This window comes from Meriones unguiculatus, chromosome 16 (genome assembly GCF_030254825.1).
Source record: "Meriones unguiculatus strain TT.TT164.6M chromosome 16, Bangor_MerUng_6.1, whole genome shotgun sequence".
Lineage (NCBI taxonomy): Eukaryota > Metazoa > Chordata > Mammalia > Rodentia > Muridae > Meriones > Meriones unguiculatus.
This window is the reverse complement of record NC_083363.1, coordinates 9,573,237-9,594,070: the sequence shown is the minus strand read 5'-3', so window position 1 is coordinate 9,594,070 and position 20,834 is coordinate 9,573,237. Positions and strand designations below refer to the sequence as shown.

The 20,834-nt window shown below is 50.9% G+C and overlaps 1 protein-coding gene across 7 annotated transcripts; it reads left to right on the top strand.

Annotated features, from left to right (window-relative positions):
- Positions 1 to 74: 74 nt before the first annotated feature.
- On the top strand, positions 75 to 16,512 carry Ftcd (formimidoyltransferase cyclodeaminase). 7 transcript variants are annotated; one of them, XM_060369318.1, is made up of 14 exons: positions 75 to 227; positions 5,400 to 5,583; positions 6,487 to 6,615; positions 7,702 to 7,790; positions 7,921 to 8,100; positions 9,300 to 9,437; positions 9,516 to 9,647; positions 11,052 to 11,113; positions 11,390 to 11,519; positions 11,761 to 11,922; positions 14,096 to 14,139; positions 14,349 to 14,487; positions 15,117 to 15,212; positions 16,154 to 16,512. In XM_060369318.1, exons 2-14 carry the CDS (start codon positions 5,568 to 5,570, stop codon positions 16,238 to 16,240), a joined length of 1,404 nt encoding a protein of 467 aa, XP_060225301.1. In that variant the 5' UTR covers positions 75 to 227; positions 5,400 to 5,567; the 3' UTR covers positions 16,241 to 16,512. The 7 variants fall into 7 exon arrangements, 5 of the variants coding, with proteins under 5 accessions (XP_060225301.1, XP_060225300.1, XP_060225302.1 ...); XM_021633150.2 differs by lacking the exon at positions 75 to 227 and adding an exon at positions 4,486 to 4,639; XR_009586714.1 differs by lacking the exons at positions 75 to 227; positions 14,096 to 14,139 and adding an exon at positions 4,485 to 4,639 and having other exon boundaries at positions 16,154 to 16,196.
- Positions 16,513 to 20,834: the final 4,322 nt, after the last annotated feature.

The following is a 20,834-nucleotide window of genomic DNA, read 5'->3' as shown; positions in this document are numbered from 1 at the left end:
AGCAGAATGGGTCAAGTCTGTGTTTGGCCTGTGTGACTGCGCATGTGCTGGGCGGGGATAAGCTCTGTGGAGCAGGAATTAAGGAAGGGGCAGCAACACAGGGAAGGGACCACTAAGAGCCGCGACGGGCTTAGTTCTTGGGACCCAGGAGGTCTTCAGTGTTCTTGGACATTGGCCAGAGTGACGAGGATGCTTCGACCTCACATCGATTCCCACCCCCTACACAGGTAACTCCCTGTGCGCACATACACTGTTCCAGAGTCAGCCCTACAGCAAAGAGACGGAACCCTCAACCGATCAGCGTGGTTGAGTCTGGGGATCCAGACGCAAAGGCCTGGACTGTATGACACTTGGCAAGTTTAAGAGCAGAGGTGGCTCAGGCAGTGCAGGTAGCTACAAGCTGGCCCCTGTGCTATCCTGGGTTCTGAGGTTAGGGCCACATCCAGGCAGCAACTGGATGTTTAAGGCACGTGCCTGGATTAGGCTAGTTAGCTGTAGCTCACAATTCAAATAGGAGGTATCCCCTGCTGTTGTGCAGGGCTATGTGGGGGGATGGTTAGGATGGTTCAAAGGAGTCAGAGGTCTGTGGCAGCTTATTTGAGGAGTGGGCAAAGCAGGGAAGGTGAGCATGAACAGGTATAGGGGTAGAGAGTTCAAATTCCATAGGCTTGGACTACGATGGAGGAGGATGTCTCTCCTGACCAAGTGTCTTGCCCTGACCAAGTGCCTTTTGGAGGTCAGAGACCTTGGCTTAGGGAGAGTTAAGTTGGTCATTTTTCATAAGAAATGCATGTTTACACACCGGGAGCTACTATCTCACAGTGGATAGAGTAGTTTTGTCAAATAAAACAGCAAGGAACCCAAGAGGTCATGGTGTAATAAAAGAAGAAATAGAAAATCAGCACAAGTACTCAAAAGTAACACTGGGGTGGGAGGGACAGAGTGCCTTGGTCCCTGGGCTATGAAGAATTGGGCTTTTGAACTTGACGATGAGCCTCTGTGTCAGTTAGCTTTCCATCACTGTGATAAAACACCCAAGAAAGTCAATTTAGTGAGGAAAGATTTATTTAGCTCACATTTCAAAGGTTTAGCTAGTATCCCATTTGTTTCTGGGCCTATGATGGAGCAAAATAGTCCTGGCAGGGGCAGGGTGGAACAAAATTACTCATTTCAGTGTTCAGGAAGCAAAGAGAGAACACAGATAAGGGACAAGGTACACCCTCTTCAAGGGCAAAATCACCCCAGTAATCCACCTTTTCCAACCAGGCCCCCATCTCCTACACTTTTTCCCCAATAGTCTATTCAATGTGACCTCATCGATGGCCTAATCCATTCAAGAGACCAGAGTCCTCATGATCCAATCATTCCCCCAAAGCCCTTTCTCTTAATGTTGCTTTTGTTGGGACCAAGATTTCAACAGTGAGCCTTTGGAGAACATTCCAAACCCAAACCCAGAAGACATTGGGAGTGTGCCTAGAGATGAGGGGTTTGGTACCTCAACAGAGCCCCTCCCAGGTTTCAGTGTCTGGTGTTCTGTTTAGAAGGCTCGGGAGTGTTCCTGCCTGAAAAGAGAAAGGACAGTGGTGAAGGATGTGTGTGTGTGTGTGTGTGTGTGAGAGAGAGAGAGTGTGTGTGTGTATATGTATGTGTGTGTGTGTGTGTGTGTGTTTCAGGCAAGATTTGATAGTGGTGTAATTTGCCTGAGTCCCCTGGAGATGGGAACAGGTCAGGACTGGTTTCGTGTGGCCACAGCCCACATTGGAGGGGTGGAGTCATACCCTACCTGTCCAGGGGCCGATGCCTGCATGAAATTCTATCTGGGAAGCTTCTGCATGGGCAATTTGTCCCTTATCTATGGACTCCTGGGTATCTGTTGTTATTAAAACAAAGTCTCAAACATTTGATTTTACCAATAAAAACTTGGGAGCCAGTTGTTGGGGTAAAGGCCTGCTAGCTCAGAAAGGCAGAGAAAACACCCACCTGACCTTCCTATTCAGCTGACATCCCAGAAGCCCTTACTCCTCCTCCATGCTGTCTTAAAAACCTTTCAAACAGAATGTCCCTTCTTTCTACTTCCTGTGTGTGTCTCTATCTGTCCTCGAGACTTCCTTTTGCTCTTTATGGTTTGTTTGTTTTTTTTTTTTTTTTCTCAAGTTCACTTCCCATCAACTGGTTGCTTGCTCTGCCTTTTGTCCTAGGGTTAACTTTATTATTTAGTCCTATTTACAGAAAGCTCTTGGGTTAACGGTGTGTGCTAGGGCTGAACTACACCACAACAAACAGCAAGGTTTTTTTTGTACACACACACACACACACACCTTTGTGTCTGGGTCCAGCATTTCACTTCCAGTTGTTCCAGCTTTGTGCTGCCCTCAGTGGTTTCCCGGTCTCTCCAGATGGCCACGGGAGGGACTGGGTGATGCGTCTTGACACTCTGACACCCCGAGGCTTTGTGGAGTGTGGGGCATCTTTGTGAGGCATGTGGGTAATAAGGGCACTGAGAAGTGTGCTGTCTCTAGGAGAGGGATGCTCACGGGCTATCATAGGATCTGTGGACCCCATACAGAAGGGCAATACCAGCTTCTGCCTAGAATTAGAATTCAAGAAGGCATCTGGGAGTTGGAGCCCTGAGATGGAACTTGCCGTTCTCATGCAGCCGGAGCTGTAAATTTAGAGGAGTTGTGGCTGTCTTTACCTGCCTGCTCTGGGGAGCGCAATACCGTATAGCAAATGATACCCACAGTATCACCTGCTTCACTCTCACACCAATTACCATGTGCACAGTCGTGCCTACACCTGCCCCAACAGCCACATATACATGTAACGTCAATACTCACTCAAATATAGATATATATGCCAACATTGCATGCATAAGTACATACACACATACACATACTATCCAGATAGGCTCATACCAACATTCACTCATACAAATACGAGCATACATTGTGTGTGTACGGTGTGTGCTAGGGCTGAACTACACCACAACAAACAGCAAGGTTTTTGTATGTACACACATGTATGTATGTACACACATCTACATACCAACACCCACGTAGATGCAAATATTAACATCCATATTCAGCACACTTATCCACACATGTTTACACATTAACACTGCACACATACTAGCAACGCAATAGCATAGACATTGTGCTGTTTAGTTTTTATTATTGTCTTGACACAACCTTTGGGAACAGAGAATCTCGGCTGAGCGATTGCCCAGATCAGATTCGTCTGTGGCCTTGTCTGTGAGGCATAGTCTTCTTAATCTTGTTTTTTAGATTTATGTGTATGTATGTAGACCATATGCATGCCTGTGCCCACAGAGGTCAGAAAGGGTGTCAGATCCTCTGCAACTAAAGTTACAGATGGCTGTAAGCAGCTATGTGGGTGCTGAGACTCGAACCCAGATCCTTTGCAGGATTGACAAGTACTCTTAACTACTGAACCATTTCTCCAGCTCCAGGAGTTGGCTTCATTCTTGACTGCTGTAGGAGGGCCCAGCCTGTTATGAGCAGAACTATTCCTTGGGCAGGTGGCCCTGGACTGTGGGGATGAGTCAGGCAGCAAACCAGTAAGCAGCATTCCTCCGTGGTTTCTGTTTCATTGCCTTCCTGCCTTGACGTCCCTTAGTGATGGCCAGACCCCTGGAAGCATGAACTGAGATAAACCCTTTTCTTTGGCAAACCTCCAAGTTGCTTTTGGTTAGAGGGTTTTATCATAGCAACAGAGAGGCAAAGCAGGACACATACACATCACAGGTTTGTTCAACTCTCCATCTTTCCTACACTACACACACACACACACACACACATCCATCCACTTGCAAATACATCCATCCACATACATGCCGACTTCCACATACTGCATGTAGTCTAATGTCTACCTGCATATACACACTAACACCCTCTTGCATATTCACACCAACCCCTATGTATTCACACAGGCCCTTGTACACACTCACACTTTCCCGTGCGCTCATCCACCCACAGTTCACCCATATGTACACCTAAGTTTATTATACACACAAACACTCACACCTAAATTCCCATGGTCAGACACACCCTTGCTCTCACCTCACCCCCCTCTTCTGCCTCCCTGGGCTAAGTTGACATCTGTGGAGGACCAGGCTTTATGCCGAGCCTCACACATGGCCTCTCCTCCCCGACATCCCTGAGGACCAGCCCCCATATGAAAAGATACTAACCCCGGAGTCCCATGGGGCCTCCTCCAGGAAGGCCACATTCTGAGGACAATACAGGGTCACCTGGATGGTCACCAGGAAGCCCTGGCTCAAGCTGGGCCTTGAGCTCAAGCTGGCCTGATGCCCTAGCTTGAACTTTGTCCCTCTAGGGTCTCCAAGGGTCCTCAGCATGTGCCCCTCAAACTCTGATTATGTTCTTTTTGAAGAGCTCATCCCAGAGAGCGCCCCTGTGCTCTCCAGCTCCCTTCACCCTATCTATCCCTGGTTAATGAGAAACTAGCTATGAGGCGGTATAAAGGCCCCAGGGCCACCAGAGAGCTGCTGCTCCACGTCCATCTACAGCTTCTTGAGGGGAGCGTCTGAACTCAGGTGCTGGCCATGTCCAAGTTGGTGGAATGTGTCCCCAACTTCTCAGAGGGCAACAACCAAGAGGTAAGGCCCCTGAGGGGCTGTGTGGGCACTCAGGCCACGAGGAAGGGAGTGAGTTTGGTATGGGAGAAGGTTGCCTTTCCAGGACGGGCAGAGTCCCAGTCCATTAGATCCCTCAAAGGAGCCATTTCCATCAGCTCTGGAACATTCCGTGGATGTGGGGGACTCTAGAGGAATGGCAGCGGGCCTCGGGAATTTGGAGTGCTCCTTGTGGGGCTCTGGTGGATCCCTTGATCTCAGTGTTCCTGCTTGAAAATGAAGCACCTTCAACATAGATGCAGAGAGCAGAGGTCACAGGAAAGGTCATCTCTACATGTATTAACTCCTTGCCTCACTGCTGAAGCCTTGAGAGGCATGCACTATTATCAACCCCCTTACCTGATAGGGAAACTGAGGCACAGAGGGGTCTTCGGGATAAGGTTTGAGTTCTGAGCCTCAGTTTTGATCTGGAAGGTTCTGAGCTCACCAGACTTCTTTGTCAAATTAGCGAACAGCCCCCATCCTGGCTATTCCCACTGGAAGGCTCTGTCCACCCTCTCTGAGTATCTGGGTGTTGGCAACAGGCCCACTATTTATTTTTCTGGGCCAACCTGAGCCTGGGGTGGCTGGCCATGGTCACTGCCATGGGGGTCCTTTCCTATTGTACCATGTGAGCTCTTGGGGGATCCTTTAAACCCTTTTCTCGAGATCAATCATACCTGTGTATGGGATGGCAGCTTTTCCAAGTGGGGGCTGAGTCATGGTGTCGGGACTCTATCTCCAGGTGATTGATGCCATTTCTCGAGCCATCTCCCAGACCCCAGGTTGTGTGCTGCTGGACGTTGATGCTGGGCCCTCCACCAACCGCACCGTCTACACTTTCGTGGGGCAGCCGGAGTGCGTGGTCGAGGGAGCCCTCAGTGCGGCGCGTACAGCCTTGCAGCTCATCGACATGAGCAAGCACAAGGGTGAGAGGCAGCTCGGGACTTGAACTGAGCCAGGCTGAACTGAGACCCATGTCGCAGTTTCCCAGGTGTCCCAGGAGAGGGGCAGGCCCAGGGCATGACATGGGGTGTAAGTCAACAGGGCTGATGGCCAGCCTTCTCCTTGGAGGCTCCCTCAAGTCTAGGGTCAGGGTTGTATGTTGTGTCTTGGTGCCAGGAACAGGCTGGGGGAAAGGCGGGGAGACGGCCCTAGGACATAGGCTATGGAATAGAGTGGGCTCCTCTCTCTTTGGAGTCAGTGCTTCTGTGACAATCGACAGGAGCTCACTCATCCCAAGGTCTTTGACTAGACTGAGGCCTGGGGGGGGGGGGGGAGCCAGAAGAGAACACCGTGCCAGGAAGCAAACTTGTCAACTGCCTTGAAACCAAACACAATGGAAGGGGTGGGCAGGGTCAAAGATTAGTGGACACACAGAGCTGGGCAAAAGGCCATGGCCTCTGCCCGTTCTCTGGGAGGGGTTTTCAGAGGTCATGGCAAGGAGCAGATATCAGGCTTGTCAAAGTTAGGAGGGTCCAGGCACACAGTGTTCTGGATGGGGTGTGGATTCTCTGCTGCCAGGGAAGGCAGGGATGGGCCAAGACCATCAGCCTAGCAAGGTGTCACTGAGGGACTTGGTTTTGTGATTTTTTTTCTTTTTTAGGAAAAAGATAATATAAAGGGCCAGCTTACTCAAGTCCTATCCCTTCCCCAGGGCTTTAAGGGTCTTTTCTTGCCAGCCATAGCAACAAGGACAGTCTCCACATTCTGCGACATCCCTGATAGGTCAGCCTGGGAGGAACTGCAGCTGCCAACTGCTTGAGGCTGGCTGCTCTCTGTGGTCAGTGTGGACAGCTTTAAGGGTGATGGCCCGCCCCCTCTTTCTGCAGGAGAGCATCCTCGAATGGGTGCTCTAGATGTTTGCCCCTTCATCCCGGTGAGGGGCGTCAGCATGGACGAGTGTGTGCTCTGTGCCAAGGCCTTTGGCCAGCGGCTTGCAGAGGAGCTCAATGTGCCAGGTGAGTGTCCTCTGGATTCCAGCCTCTGACTCACGCCCTGGTTCTCCACCCTTGTTCATGCCTAGTTACAGTGCTTGCACACCTATAATCCCAGTGCTCAGGAGGCAGAGGCAGGCAGATCTCTAGGAGTTCAAGGCCAGCCTGCTCTACATAGTTTCAGGACAGCCTAGGATACATGAAGATACCCTATCTCCAAAGCAAAGCAAAACAAAACAAGAATGTGGATACCAATACCAAAAAAAGAAGGAAAAAAAATTAAAATAACTGTGAGCAAGTCACAACCCCCAGCTTCTTAGATAATGAAACAAATACAGATGGAAATCACAACCATGAGAAAGTGCAGCCAGCGTGTCTGCTTCTGCTTGTTGGGCGGGGTCCTCGGTTTGTTTGTTTTGGGAGATCCACCTCAACGAGTAAAGTTGGAGAATGATGGAGGATGGTCCCTGAGATCAACCCTGGGCCTGCACGTGTGTGCACACACAGGTCCGCGAGCCCACACAAAGGCAAGAAGGTGCACACTAAGATACACACCGTACACATGAAAAATGGGGTGGGGGGGAGGTTTCATTCTGGGAAACTGGGTCAGGAAAATGCCGAGGAGCAAGCTAGGAACAGAATTCACAGAATAGCATTGGGGGAGACTCCAGCCCAGGCAGATCAGGGTGGGAGCCAGCCAGGCCCTGGCGCTGCCACAAACATAAGCTAACATAGGAGACTAGGGCCCATGTGTACCGCAAGTTCTGTTGTTTTTTTTCTCCTCCTCTGAGGACGGATCCACCACGCAGTAAACATCCATTTTAAAAGAGAAACATGAGAGCGTCCCACCAGCGTTCCCAAAACATCCTACCCCAACTCCTAGACCGTGTCTAATTCAGTGACACTGGGAGGCATTTGCGATGCTGTCTGCATGGCAATACCCACTCCAAGAGTATGGAGAAAGTGGGGTTCCCCAGAGAGAGTGAGCCGAGGTAAATCTATCCCCAGCTGAAGTCGGAAGGAGCCACCGTGCCGGGGCCCTGTGGGATTGAGGATACTGGATTCTACCCAGCTAAGACCTGATCAGTTGACCAGTTGGTTCCTTTCCAGTGTACCTCTACGGAGAGGCAGCTCGGACACCCAGTCGCCAGACCCTGCCGGCCATCCGGGCTGGAGAGTATGAGGCCCTGCCTGAGAAGGTGCTGCCCCATATAGGTGGGCTGGGTGTGAGAAGGTGGCCTCCCCTGCCATTTCTTCCCCCCCCCCCACTGGAGAGAATGGGTAGGTCTGGGGCCCCTCCACCTCACTGCCAGGTGAATGTTCCCACAGCTCAAACAGACCGAGTGGGCGCCTGACTTTGGCCCTAGTACCTTTGTCCCCAGTTGGGGTGCCACTGTCACGGGTGCTCGGAAATTCCTCATCGCGTTCAACATCAACCTGCTCAGTACCAAGGAACAGGCCCATCGCATTGCTCTCAACTTGCGGGAGCAGGGCCGAGGGAAGGACCAGGTGGGTAGCTTCAGGCTTGCTGTCCCATCCCCCAGGGATCTTCCTTGGAACCCTCTGGCTAGACTGTTCACCTTAATGTCACAGCCCTGTGGGGTCTCAGGGTCAGAGTTCAGTGTTTGATGTTGAGGAGCTCCTTAAAAAAAAAAAAAAAAAGATTTGTATGTGTTTTGCCTACATGTGTGCCACAAGAGGGCACTGGGTCCCATGAGACTGGAGTTATATATGATTATGAGCCATCATGTGGGTGCTGGGAATTGAACCTGGGTCCTCTGGAAAAGCAGCAAATGCCCTTAATCCCTGAGGCATCTCTTCAGCCCCAGTAGCCCTAGCCCATCCTCCCCCCACCCCAAGACAGGGTTTCTCTGTATAGCCTTGGCTTGGCTGCCCTGGACTCACTTTGTAGACTAGGATGGCTTCATACTCATTGAGACCCGCCTGCTTCTGCCTCCCAGAGTGCTGGGATTTCAGGCGTGCGTGTGCCACCATGCCCGGTTCAGTAGCCTTTGTTTTAACAACATTTTCCACAGAAGCAGAAAGGGTCAGATTTCTGTGTAAACAGCTGCCTTCCAGTCCCAGATGTCTTCACATCTGCAAGCCCTTCTAGATGCTCTAAGTCCCCGTCACACACACACACACACACACACACACACACACACACACACACAAGTCTGCATAGAAGCTGTCAGCTAGCTTGAGCATGGATTCTCCAGAGGCCATATCAGCCACGGATGACCCAGACCTACCTGGTGAAAGAAGGTGGAGGCTCCAGTCTTCCCATCTGACCCAGCCTCAAACCTGACCAGGCAGGGAGGCTCCAGGAGCCTAGCTCCCTGCAGCATCAGCTGTCTGTAAGCATGACATGAGGCACTATGACCTTCCAGTCCTTCTGTATGCCCCTTCCAAAGGCGAGGTCAGAGTTCCTGCCTTAGGTCATCCAAGAGAAAGGGTCAGAGTGACTCATTTTTCATTTTGTTGGGGAGATTTTGCCTCAGCTCTCTAGCCAAACCAAGGAAGATAGAAAGGTCAAAGAGAGCCACAGTGCCAACCCAGCTATCTGGGGCCACCTTGCTTGACGCATTTGAGTAGGAAACACAAATATAAGAGGCTCTCAGAGTCAGGCATTATGAAGGCTGGGCTAGGGCCATCAAGAGGTGAGATTCTCAGCCCAGCCTGGGGAATGTATGTATCTCTTTTCGTAGCCAGGATGTCTGAAAAAGGTTCAGGGCATCGGTTGGTACCTGGATGAGAAGAACTTGGCTCAGGTGTCCACAAACCTCCTGGACTTTGAGGTCACGGCTCTGCACACAGTCTATGAGGAGGCCTGCAGGGAGGCTCAGGTGGGTAGGGCAGGCCCCCACCCACCCTTCTGACACCTGGAGACCCCCAGACGCTGACCTCTCACCTCTGTCTCACAGGAGCTGAATCTGCCAGTGGTGGGCTCCCAGCTGGTGGGCCTGGTGCCTCTGAAGGCCTTACTGGATGCCGCAGCCTTCTACTGTGAGAAGGAGAACCTGTTTGTTCTGGAGGAGGAGCACCGGATACGGCTGGTGGGCTGTGTTCATTTTGGGAGCCGTGGAATTTGAGAGGGCAAGGGGGGGTAGGCCTTCAACTGCTCCAGGAGCAAGCTGGTGTTTCCAGAAGTGCCCACCCAAATCCTGAAATCCTCTTCTTCTTTCGTCTCCTTTGTTTTGTTGACTTGGTGTGGAGTGTATTTCATTTCTGAGGTGGTGTCCACCTTTTTTTTTTTTTTTTTTTAAGACAAGGTCTCTCACTGACCTAGGGCTAGGCCTCCTGTCTCCATTTCCCAGGCAGTAGAATTACCAGTAATGTGCTTGCCACCATGCCAGAATTTTTAATTATTATTTACCTATATATGTATGTATGTATGTATGTATGTATCCATCTATCTGTCTATTTGTCTATATATCTATTTATCTATCTTTTTTTTTTTTTTTGTTTTGTTTGGGTCCTGGGGGTCTAACTCAAGACTTTGCCCTTGAGCGGCGAGCACTTTCCGCTGAGCAGCTCTGTCGCCAGCCCTTGACTTGTAGTTAGAAGAATTTTTCATTCTCATTGTCATTTAGAAGAACATTGTCAAGGTTTCTTTTCTGACTTGTACTCTGTAAACTTTATGTTTTCCACCTTCTTAACTCCTGGGCTGACTCCTCCTTTGAAGAGCCATGTCTGTCTCCAGGCCCCTCCCGCAGGCTCCTCACGCCCCTATAACTGACAGTTTGTAAGTTTGGATACATACGTCCCAGGCACAGACCCTACCCTGGTCCCATCTACAAATGACTCTGTCCATTTCTGCCTGTCCACGGCACCTTTGCTCAATACGACGGGCCCAGGATCTGCCCTGGGGGTGGCTGCATTTCCGGAGATATCGTTTTTTTTTTTTTGTTTTTTTTTTATCTTCTCATCCTTTCATGACATGCATTCCTCACTGTGCCCTGACTCTCGGGTGGCATCCATTACCCATCTCCGTGTGCCCCCTGGGGTGTACCTGCTTGAGTCCTTCAAGTGTGTGTGTGTGTGTGTGTGTGTGTGTGTGTGTCCCTTTCTGCTTTTAGAAAGCGAGACCTGCAGCCACTGCTGTACAGTTCCATAAAGGGTTGACTGGTCTTTGTTGAGAAGGGTTCTAATCTTAAATGGGGCAATTGTTATAATAATGATTGACACGCCACGAAACAGATCTGGTATGAAGAAGGCTTATTGTGGGGAAGGGGGAGGGAGAGAGAGAAGATGGGGGTGTCTCCCATGACAGAGAGAGACAAGAGAGAGTTGAGTGAAACTGAGAGAGTTAGCAGGGAGGCTGAGGGGCCCTTTTCATCCGGCACACACCTGGAGGTGCCAGGTGATGACGTCAGAGGTTGCTGGACCTTAAGAGGCAAAACTTGTCAAGGTGAAGCTGAGCGAAGCGGTGGGCTAAGGTTAGCCGTCCACCTCTCCAGGTGGTGAACCGGCTGGGCCTGGATTCCCTGGCACCCTTCGACCCAAAGGAGCGGATCATCGAGTGAGTGAGGCTTTACATCCCCTCCCCCACTCTGCTCCCTTCCTGCCTCTTTTTTATTTGCTTTACCTCTCTTCCCCCACTTTCTGCTTCCTCCTCATCTTCACATCTCTGGTCCCCAAATCTTAAGCCTGGTGCCCGATCCTCCAACTTCTCTGTGTGCTTCAGTCCCGCCCCTTCCTGGCCTTCCTGCTCCTTTTCGCTCCCAGCTCTCAGCTTGAGGCTAGGGCTAAGGGTGCGTGCGCGTCTCCCTTCTTTAAAGCTTCTCCCACCGGGTAGGTACTTGGTTCCCTCTAGTGGACCAGAACAGGGCCTGCTGGACAAGTCCCTGCGTGCTTTTGTTCGGGAAGTGGGCGCCCGCTCTGCTGCCCCCGGCGGCGGCTCTGTGGCTGCGGCTGTTGCAGCCCTGGTGAGTACCCGAGGGCGGAGCTACAGACGACAGGACCCAGGACGGGCAAGATGGGAACGGGGGGGTGGGGCAGAGTGGAAAGTCCTGGAGGGCGGGACTCAGGGGTGAGGGACTCAGGGGTGAGGGGTGAGAGGAGGACCCTGCGGGTTGAGAATCAGCAGTTCCACCTCCAACTTGGGGTTCCCTGCTACAGGACAGGACAGTCCCTGAGCCAGGACCCCCACATCTTTCTCCTTATCAGGGAGCAGCCCTGGCTTCTATGGTGGGCCAGATGACCTATGGGCGGCGACAGTTTGATCACCTGGACTCCACCATGAGGCGCCTGATCCCACCTTTCCATGCTGCCTCTGCCCAGCTGACCACCTTGGTAGATGCTGATGCCCGGGCTTTTGCTGCCTGTTTGGTAAGTGTTCGGACCTGCTAGCCACAGAAGCTTGCAAATCTGCAGCCAGAGGCCAGCGGTACTGGGAAGGTGCCATGATCTGCCACTATTCTAGGAGCCCCTACTTTCTGCAAGCTTGAGGGTCCCGTCCTGGAGTGCATGGACCTTGCCCCAGGGAAAAAAGCTTTGGAGGGCAGGACTCCAGAATGGGGGACCCTGGAGTTGGAGATCCTAGAGGGATACAGACTAGCAACCTTGACTGCAAGAGCAAACACTTCTCACAGGCTAGCCAGTCAGGATCTTGGCTTCCGGGCCAAGGATGTGTGAGAGCTGTGCCCTAGATTCTAGAGAACTGCTGTTAGGAAGCCTGTAGGTCATCTGGTCTACCATGGAGGCCAGCATTATACCCTGGTAAGGGACAAAGCTCAGGAGCAACCCCCTGTCCTGGCCTCCTCAGCAGGCCAGAGCTCTAAGGAGGTCATAGGAATCTTAACAGAACAAACATGGAGATTAGGGACTTAGACTGGAAAGAACCCCTCAGCCATAAGATAACAGGAAGCATAAGGAAAATTCTGGGGTGGAAAAAGCAATCTTGAGAAATAATTACAGGCTGTGGGCAGATTAGAGGACAGAGCAAGAGTGCAGGGCCAGACTCTGAAAAGATGAAAGAGATGATCAAAAGTGAGAGGTACACATATACAGAGAGACATAGAAAGACACACAGAGACACATACACACAAATGGACACACAGAGTGGTAGATACACAGAGGCAGAGAGATACATAGACAGAGACACAGAGAGGTGGAGGTAGAACAGAGAGATAAGAACAGAGTTGACTGAGACACATGGATACACAGACATACAGAAAGACACCCAGAGACAGACACACATACACAGCCACGGGCAGAGATATAAAGTCACAGATAGGCATTTAAAGAGGAATCTTAGTTTAGATATAAGTATTAGAAATTCAGAGACAATTCAAACAATAAAAATCAGAAGAAATAAGGTGAATACTCAAAAAAAAAAAAACAACTAAAAGAGAAAGTCAGACAAGAGAAAAATTAACGGAAGGGCAGCAAAGAAAAACCACAATAAACATCAAAAGTGTATGAGAAGATATAAAATAATATGACATGGAAACAAACAAACAAGGAAGGAGCCACTAAGTACTTAAGAATTTCTGGATGAAAATGCTAGCTCTGTATACGTTTCTCATCAAAACCAAAACAATGAAAAAAAAATGAAAACACAACAAAACTTACAATAACTTAGGAACCAGAGCTGACTACCAGGGCTGTGGGAGGGAGGGAGGGACAAGAGGATAGATGGAGTACCACATTCCCCACGCAGGAGGAGAGGTGTGTGCTGACAAGCTAGCTGCAGGCGTAGTGTCTGTTCAGCTTCTGTCACTCATGGCTGACAGCAGGGCCACTGATCAGGACTTCTGGGTGGAGATCTGGGTAAATATACCAAACAGCAGTGGCTGCCCCTCCCTCACCCCCAGTCAGCTGCCCCGTGTGCTGTCCTATTCCGTCCTGTCCTGTCCTGCAAGATGGAAAAAGGTGCAGTGGGAGGCTGGGATTTACAGCATTCACCCCACACAGAGTCCCTTCCTGTGAAGTTGCAAACCGTACCAGCAGCCACTCAGGAGAAAGGCCAGGTCTATCCACCGCCAGGGGCAAGGGATATGGCACCATGTCAGCGAAAGCCTTCTGGCTTCAAGCATCAGCATCTCTCTTTTGTGTTTAGACCGAGCATGGTAAAGTTGTTTGCATTGTTTTAAATCGGAGTTGGCACTAGGAGAGCCTGGTACTGTGGGGAAGGATGCTAGTAGGGAAGGACTCAGGGGCCTTTCAAGGCTCTTGGTGTCTTTTTCTAGAAACGAGGTCCCCAGACAATGCTGCTCACCTGTCATGTGGGCCAATGGCGCCCAGAACCCGGTGCCAAGGCCCGGTTGGCGCCACAGCTACCAACAGAAACATCATCCCTGAGGGGATATGTCCTTGCCTGTGGCCAGGGTGCACCTCAGTTGTGAAAGCCCATGCTGGTGGCCATGGACAAGTGCTGCCCACGCGGCCCTCAGCTGCCATGACACAGCCCTCCTCAGTGCTATTCCAGCATGGCCACGGGACACAGCCAGCCCCTCATGGCCACTCACCATGTGTGCTTTGGTCTTTTTTCCCCCTGTAGGAAGCAATTAAAATGCCCAAGAACACATCTGAAGAGAGGGACAGGTGAGCACAGCGCTGGCCAGGTGGCCTTGCTGGACCCCCTGGGCCATGGGTCTCAGTGTCTAGGAATTTGGTCCAGATGCACCGTGGTCAGTGAGTGATGCTCTTTTTGATCTCCGGAGTCTGTGTGCTCAGCCTGTGGGAAGGGACAGCGCTGGCTGGGGCCAGGACGTAGCCTGCTCCCAACTCAAAGACTGTTGCCTGACTTCTAGGCGAGCGTGTGCCCTGCAGGAGGGGCTGAGACTGGCAGTTGCTGTACCAATGAACCTGGCAGAGACTGTGTCCCAGCTATGGCCAGTGCTGCAGGAGCTGGCCCTGTGTGGGAACCTGGCCTGCTTGTCTGACCTACAGGTACGGGGGGTGCCAGGGAGTCACAGAAACCCAGGGTGGTATTCACATTCTGGTTCAACACTCTCCCGTGAAGCCTCCAGTTACAGATATACCCTTATCCCCACGTACTGGGAAATACCTGTGGCAGTCTGTGGGAAGTACACATCACGCATCTGCCTCTGGCGTGGGGGATGGGAGAAAACAGAGCCATACCTTATGACCCCTGCAGCTAACCCAGGGACCCTACAGTATGCATTTGACTTCAGTGTTTAGTCTTGAGGCCTTGAAGAGATTCACTATTCTTGCAAGTGGTCCTAGTTTGCAGGCTGACAGTTGCCAAGGGCAGGTACAGAGGCGTTGACAGTCTCTAGGGCATACTGCCAACCTTCACGGCTTCCTCAGGCTTCCAGGAGCCTAGGTTCCCTTTCCAGGTTCAGGTCTTAGGCCCAAATGACCATGGTAGCCTGGTGTCTGTGGGTAGGGTCAGGTCTAATGGTGTGGAGAGTTGCAAGACCCTGCTTGGAGCCCTTGCCTGTCGGCCAGAGGGAGAGGTCAGCTTGCTCAGTGCTGACACGAGGGGTGAGATTTTTCAAGAGGTGCAGAGGCGCTGTGGGTCCAGAACCAGCCCCCTTTCTCTGGCGTCTCCTCAGGTGGCGGCCAAAGCCTTGGAGACGGGTGTGTTCGGTGCGTACTTCAATGTGCTCACCAACCTGAAGGACGTGACTGATGATGCATTTAAAGAGAAGGTGGGCAGGGGGCAGGCTTGATGCCACCCGGGCGGGGGGAGGGCTTCCATGTCTACTGTGGGCAGGCCTGACTCTCACGAGGTCCTTGCTGTCTATCCAGGGGGCACAGGGACAGGGTGACCAGGCGCCTGCTGACACACTTTGACATCTCCCTTCCCACGGGTCCAGTCCTGGCGAGGAGATAAAGAGTTGCTAGATAGCACCACATCCAGGACCCACACCAACCTGCCCTGCTCTCATGGTGGGACTGAAAGCTTAGCCACTCCAGGCTCGTGACCCCCCATGTACCAACACCCCGGGGAACTAGAGGAACAATGGCTTTAAGGAACGATGCGAACCTTAGCATCCATAACAGCCGCACAACAAATTTTCATTGTATTATTGAGGCAAAAGTCACAGAACATACAAGTTGGATGTCTTAAAGCACACAATTCAGCGGAGCTCTTGCACATTCCTAGTGTTGTACAGCCATCGCTCTAGCAAGTTCCGGGACATTTTTATCACTCTGAAGGAAGCCCCTGTCAGTTGGCAGACACACTGTTCCCTACCCCATTCTTAAGCATCTGTCTCTTAGATACTTGGAAAAGGCCTTTTGAAGGGATCAGTTCTTACATGGGATGCTAGCAATTGGCTATCTTTTGGGTCTAGCCACTCTCTGATTAACTTTAGACGGTCTGAGCCAGGTGAGTATGGACACAGCTCACCTTCAGCAGTCTGGGGAGAAGTAGAAAAAAAATGGGCTGGAATTCTGTGCAGGGTCATTGGGTATGGCTGCCCCCAAAGCTCCTCCCCACACTGAGAAATGCAGGAGTGGATGTCCAAAATGACCCTAGTCACTGTATGCCATGGGGAGATGGCAGCGGGAGCCCAGGATCTTTCTGTCAGGAGCAGCAGGCCACGGCAAGCATGGTGTTAGGCTGACACATCCCTCTGTCCAACAGATGCACCATCGAATCTCCAGCCTTCTACAGGAAGCCACAACCCAGGCTGCAATGGTGCTTCGTAGCCTAGAAGCCCGGAAGGAGTGAAGAGACCTCTCCAAATGGATGGTCCAACTTCCAGTGTTCCTTACCTATCTTAAGTGGTCCAAGCCTAGCTTTGGGGGGGGGGGGCAGACTCAGCCATGACATCTGCACTGCCAGGTTGGCGCTCTACACACAGCTGTCTATGCAGGATCAGGAGATGCGATGGAGGTGGTTTGGGGTAGGGTAGAGAGTGGGGCCTGATTGGGGTTCTGTCCTGCAGGCATTCAGTCTCACACCTTCTGTTACCCATGGCTTCTAGTAAATTCTGAACACAAGCCTGCCTGGCGTGCTTGGTTTGGGGTATGGTTAAGGGCTGAGACTGTGATTGGGAGCACAGTCATGGGACCCCTTGATCTGTGAGTTATAAAGTGAAACCACCAGGGTCCCAAGATGCAGAGTTTACGGAGGATGCATCCAGCTCTGGGATGCCTTGGGTGCTGGATCCATTGCCTTTGTCTTAGTTAGTTTTCATGACAGCAACCATGAATAGGAAGCAGGTTGGGGAGGAAAGGGTTTATTTGGCTTACTTTTCCATATCGCTGTTCATCATTAAAGGAAGTTAAGACAGGACCTCAAACAGGGCAGGAGCCAGGAGGCAGGAGCTGATGTAGAGGTCACGAAGGAGCATTGCTTAATGGCTTGCTTCCCCTTGTGCTTGCTCAGCCTGCTTTCTTATAGAACCCAGGACCGAGAGCCCAGAGGTAGCCCCACCCACAATGGGTTGGTCCTTTCCTCGTCAATCACTAAATAAGAGGTTGTCTTACCCTCCTTTCAGATAACTCTAGTTGACATAAGACATAAGCCAGCACAGCGTGTAGCAAGGAACAGGGACTGTAAGTGTTCCCCTCACACTGGGGACTGTCTGGCTCTTGAGGATGGTGAGGACATTCTCTTTCTTCACTAGATAGTCTACTCCTAGCTTCCATGACACCTTCACCGGGGCTCACCCCTCCCTACATCCTCAGATGTCCTGTTCGTTACTTCCTGCCCCTACTCTCTATTACCAGTAAGCCATCCCCGATGACTTTCAGATGTGCCATTCCGTGAAAAGTCTCCCAAGTATGGTTATACTTATTAACACAGGCTATAAAAAGAAAACAGCATGTGCTGCTTTCTTCTGAAGTGAGGCAGGAAATCCAAATGCCTTTTAGGATAGATTTACTATCTGAAAATTTCAGTCACTTGTTTCTGGAAAGAGACATCGTGGACCAGGGTGAAACAAGATGAATGGGCATTTCATGTGTGTTGCAGGCAAAGGGGTGGGATTCTTCAGTGCAGGAAATTCCTACGAGTTAGACTGAACCTAACAAGGAGCCAGTTCCAGTGAGGGGCTGTGGCCAACTTGTATATTAAAAAAAAAAAAAAAATGTCTGTGCTCCTGCGAGAGACAGGTCAATGATACTGTGGTTCTGGGGTTTTGACCCCTGCTGGCCCTGAGGAGCATTTGCTTGAGTGTATCTCAGGGCTTATTCTGTTCGTCCTTCAAGGCAGCAGCAGCAACCTGGGTCCCAGAGGATGTGTGCATGTGTGCATGGATGCGTGTGTCTGTGTGTGTGTGTGTGTTGTGGGTGCTATGGTAAGGGGATCTGGTGACAGGACTGTTGTGAGAGGTCATTGCTAGGAGCACAGTGGTAGAGGGACTTTGTAACAGATATGGTTGAGGATATAGAGGTACGGATGTTGATAGAAGGAGATTAATGTAGCTGGTGTGGGATGGCTGTTGAAGGGATACTGGTGAACGGGCCCCTCTCCCACAGCACTGGTGTATGAAAAGTCCCATCCGAGCCTGGCTTTCATCCCGCCCTGGGTCTGAGGCTGCAGGGACTGGTGTGAAAGATGTTCATTTCCTCAGAGAGTTCTCTGTTTAGTCTTGTGGTCTAAACTCCAGTAAGTGGAGAGGGTCGTCCGTGGCTTCCCACATTCTCAGCTTGTGGAATTTCTAATAAAATGGGCAGCAGTCTTGGCTTAACGCTCCAACTGTGGGGATTTAGGGTAGCAGGTGGATATATTGCCAGGACTTTGTATGTTTCTTTGCAGGGCTTCTCAGCTGCAGGCTGTGTGGCCAGATGGCAGAGGTGGAGTGTCAATGAGCAGCTCATGACATGATGTCAGAGCGTGGGAGGAGGGTCACTTGTCCTTAAACGCGTAAGCTGACTTGCAAAGCCCCATACTTCTGAGTATGGCCTTACATGGAGAGAAGGTCTTTGCAAATGTCACTCATTGCAAAGAGGTTTTACGAGAGTAGGGAGGGCCCCAACCCAATTAGATTAGTACCCTTTCTAAAAAGGGCAATTTGGAGTAAAGCAGGCAGCAGGGAGAGAGCAGCAATTCCTCTGCAGCCACAGGCTGCGGAGCAGCTGCCCGAGAAGGACACTGCCAAGTTTCTGCAGGACCAAAACTGAGATCCATTTCTTGCAAAGTGTAAGTTATTAGGAAACATTAAAATGTAGCCAAGGACGCTAATGAGAACCTTGTGATCAGAGCCTGTAAACATCTTTTAAAAGTAAGCTTTGCAAGGATACACAAAGCATTAAGTGTTCGGCCGGTGAAAAATATGATGCTTAGCGAAGATGAACCAAACAAAACAGGAAGGGTCAAACAAATTTGCACAGAGATCTAAAAAAAAAAGGGGGGGGGAGATAAAGCCAGCAGTCCCCAAGAAGGAACGCAACAGGACATGGCTGATGTTGATACCAATATCCACACAAGTTCAAAGACATTGAGTCCTTGTCTTTAGGTTGGAGCAGGCAAAGTTATCAGAGGGCGTTAAGATGTCAGCACGGTGGGGTTGTGAGCAGGGAAAAGGTTGAGCTGGACAGTGAGCCAGAATGGGCGCTGGAGAGAGGGAGAGGACAGCTTGACGCCAAGATTCCACGAATGCAGCTCACTTCTGAAGCAGGATTAGTGGCCATTGATTGAAATAGCAGGGCTCTGGACCCACAGTACCAGAAATGCTGGTAAAATTAGCCTTGAGACCTGCATAACTAATTAGAGCTCGTGGACTATAATAAGGGGAGAGTCAGTGGAAAACTCAAGGAGTCAACGACAGTTCTCTTGATCCAGCTTTTACGAGAGAGAAATCCTAAGTCCTCGGAGCTGAAAGTATTTCTCTAGATTTGTGTAAAACGCTGCAAAGTGGCACTGTCGTTCCTATCACCTCATGCTGTAAACTAAGAGGCTCAGTAAAAATTTAGTCATGGTTGAAAAAGGAATGGAAAAAGGGCAGTCTGAACAGACGAACACAGCTCACGAGGACTACTGTGACTCTGCCCTCTGCCAAAGACAAGGGGAGTGCCAGCTTGAAGCCAGGCCTGAGGCCTAGGAAAGATCCTCCATGGTGCAGGCAGAGGGCGCCAGCCAGCCCTTCGCGCACCTCGCACCTGGACTTCTGGCCTCCCTGAACCCATGAGTTTCCCCCTGCCTCCTTCTAGTTCATCTTTTGTCTTTTCTCCTGTCTTCCTGTGCTAAGTACAAATCCAGGGCCTCACCAATATCAGGAAAGCCTTTTCTCTCTGAGACATACCTAACCCAAGACAGTATACTATAGGCTACCCTGTCCCTGTGCTTGGTCCTGTGGGTTCGACATAGCACAGCCCCTGTCTTGGAAAACCCACAGTTCCATGTGGGGCCTCCAGGAGTATTTAAGTATGGAAGACCTGGGGTACAAGCAACCCTAAATGACCCACACTGAAATAAGGCCATCGCTTGATAGTCATTTGTCCTATCCACCGGAAATCCATTAATCACCCACCCTTCCATGAGTATCTGAGTGTGAGAGCACCCTGCCCTCACTGGGGACTAAGAGATAGCTCACAATCACAGGGTGGCAATCTTAGCTGGGCATTCATTGGCATTCATTGGAGACCACGTTGAAGCTGTGCTCAGTACTCCTTAGAGACAGTGGAGACAGTCCATACCTTTGGCAGTCCCTGCCCCTATGAGGGAGGCCAATTGAGGCTCGGGGGTCAGGGAATGATGGATTCTAGTGGACATGTGGATAGCCTGAGTGTCCTCTTAGTGTTCAGAGTGGGGGGCCCACTGTGGTACATGTAATGGAAGTTTGGTTTCTTTGTAAACTAAGGACTGTTACGTAAATAGGTTTTTGTTGTAATCCTAAGTGTGGGATTTCAGTTGGGCTACAGTTTGTCCACACCTGTGAATTGTCATGTGCCGGGAGTGATCTTTGCCAGCTGGTAACAGCCTTCCACGTGTGGCACAAAGAGGGCTGTGGTCTAGGACTCAGAGTATAAATGTGAGAGCGAGAACGAGACCGAGGCGTTTGGTGTGGCATTTGGTGTTGGTGTGGGCATGGAGCAGTTTGGAGAGACCAGAGACAATGTGGCTGCTTGGAGCAGACAGACAGAGAGAAACGCCTTGGGGCGCAGCAGCATGGAGGAGACTGCTAGCTGTGTCTGCAGTTGATGGAGATGGGTATAGAGCCCAAAAGGAACTCCTTGACCCTAACTAGCAGGGAGAAGTAAAGGGTTCTGGGCCTCCTCTCCCCACTAACCTTTTCTCTCTCCTACTTAAGGTTGGGCGGTTGGTAGAAGGAAGGTAGAGGCCTAAACACCCCAAATAAAGTGCAGTTTTAAAAAAA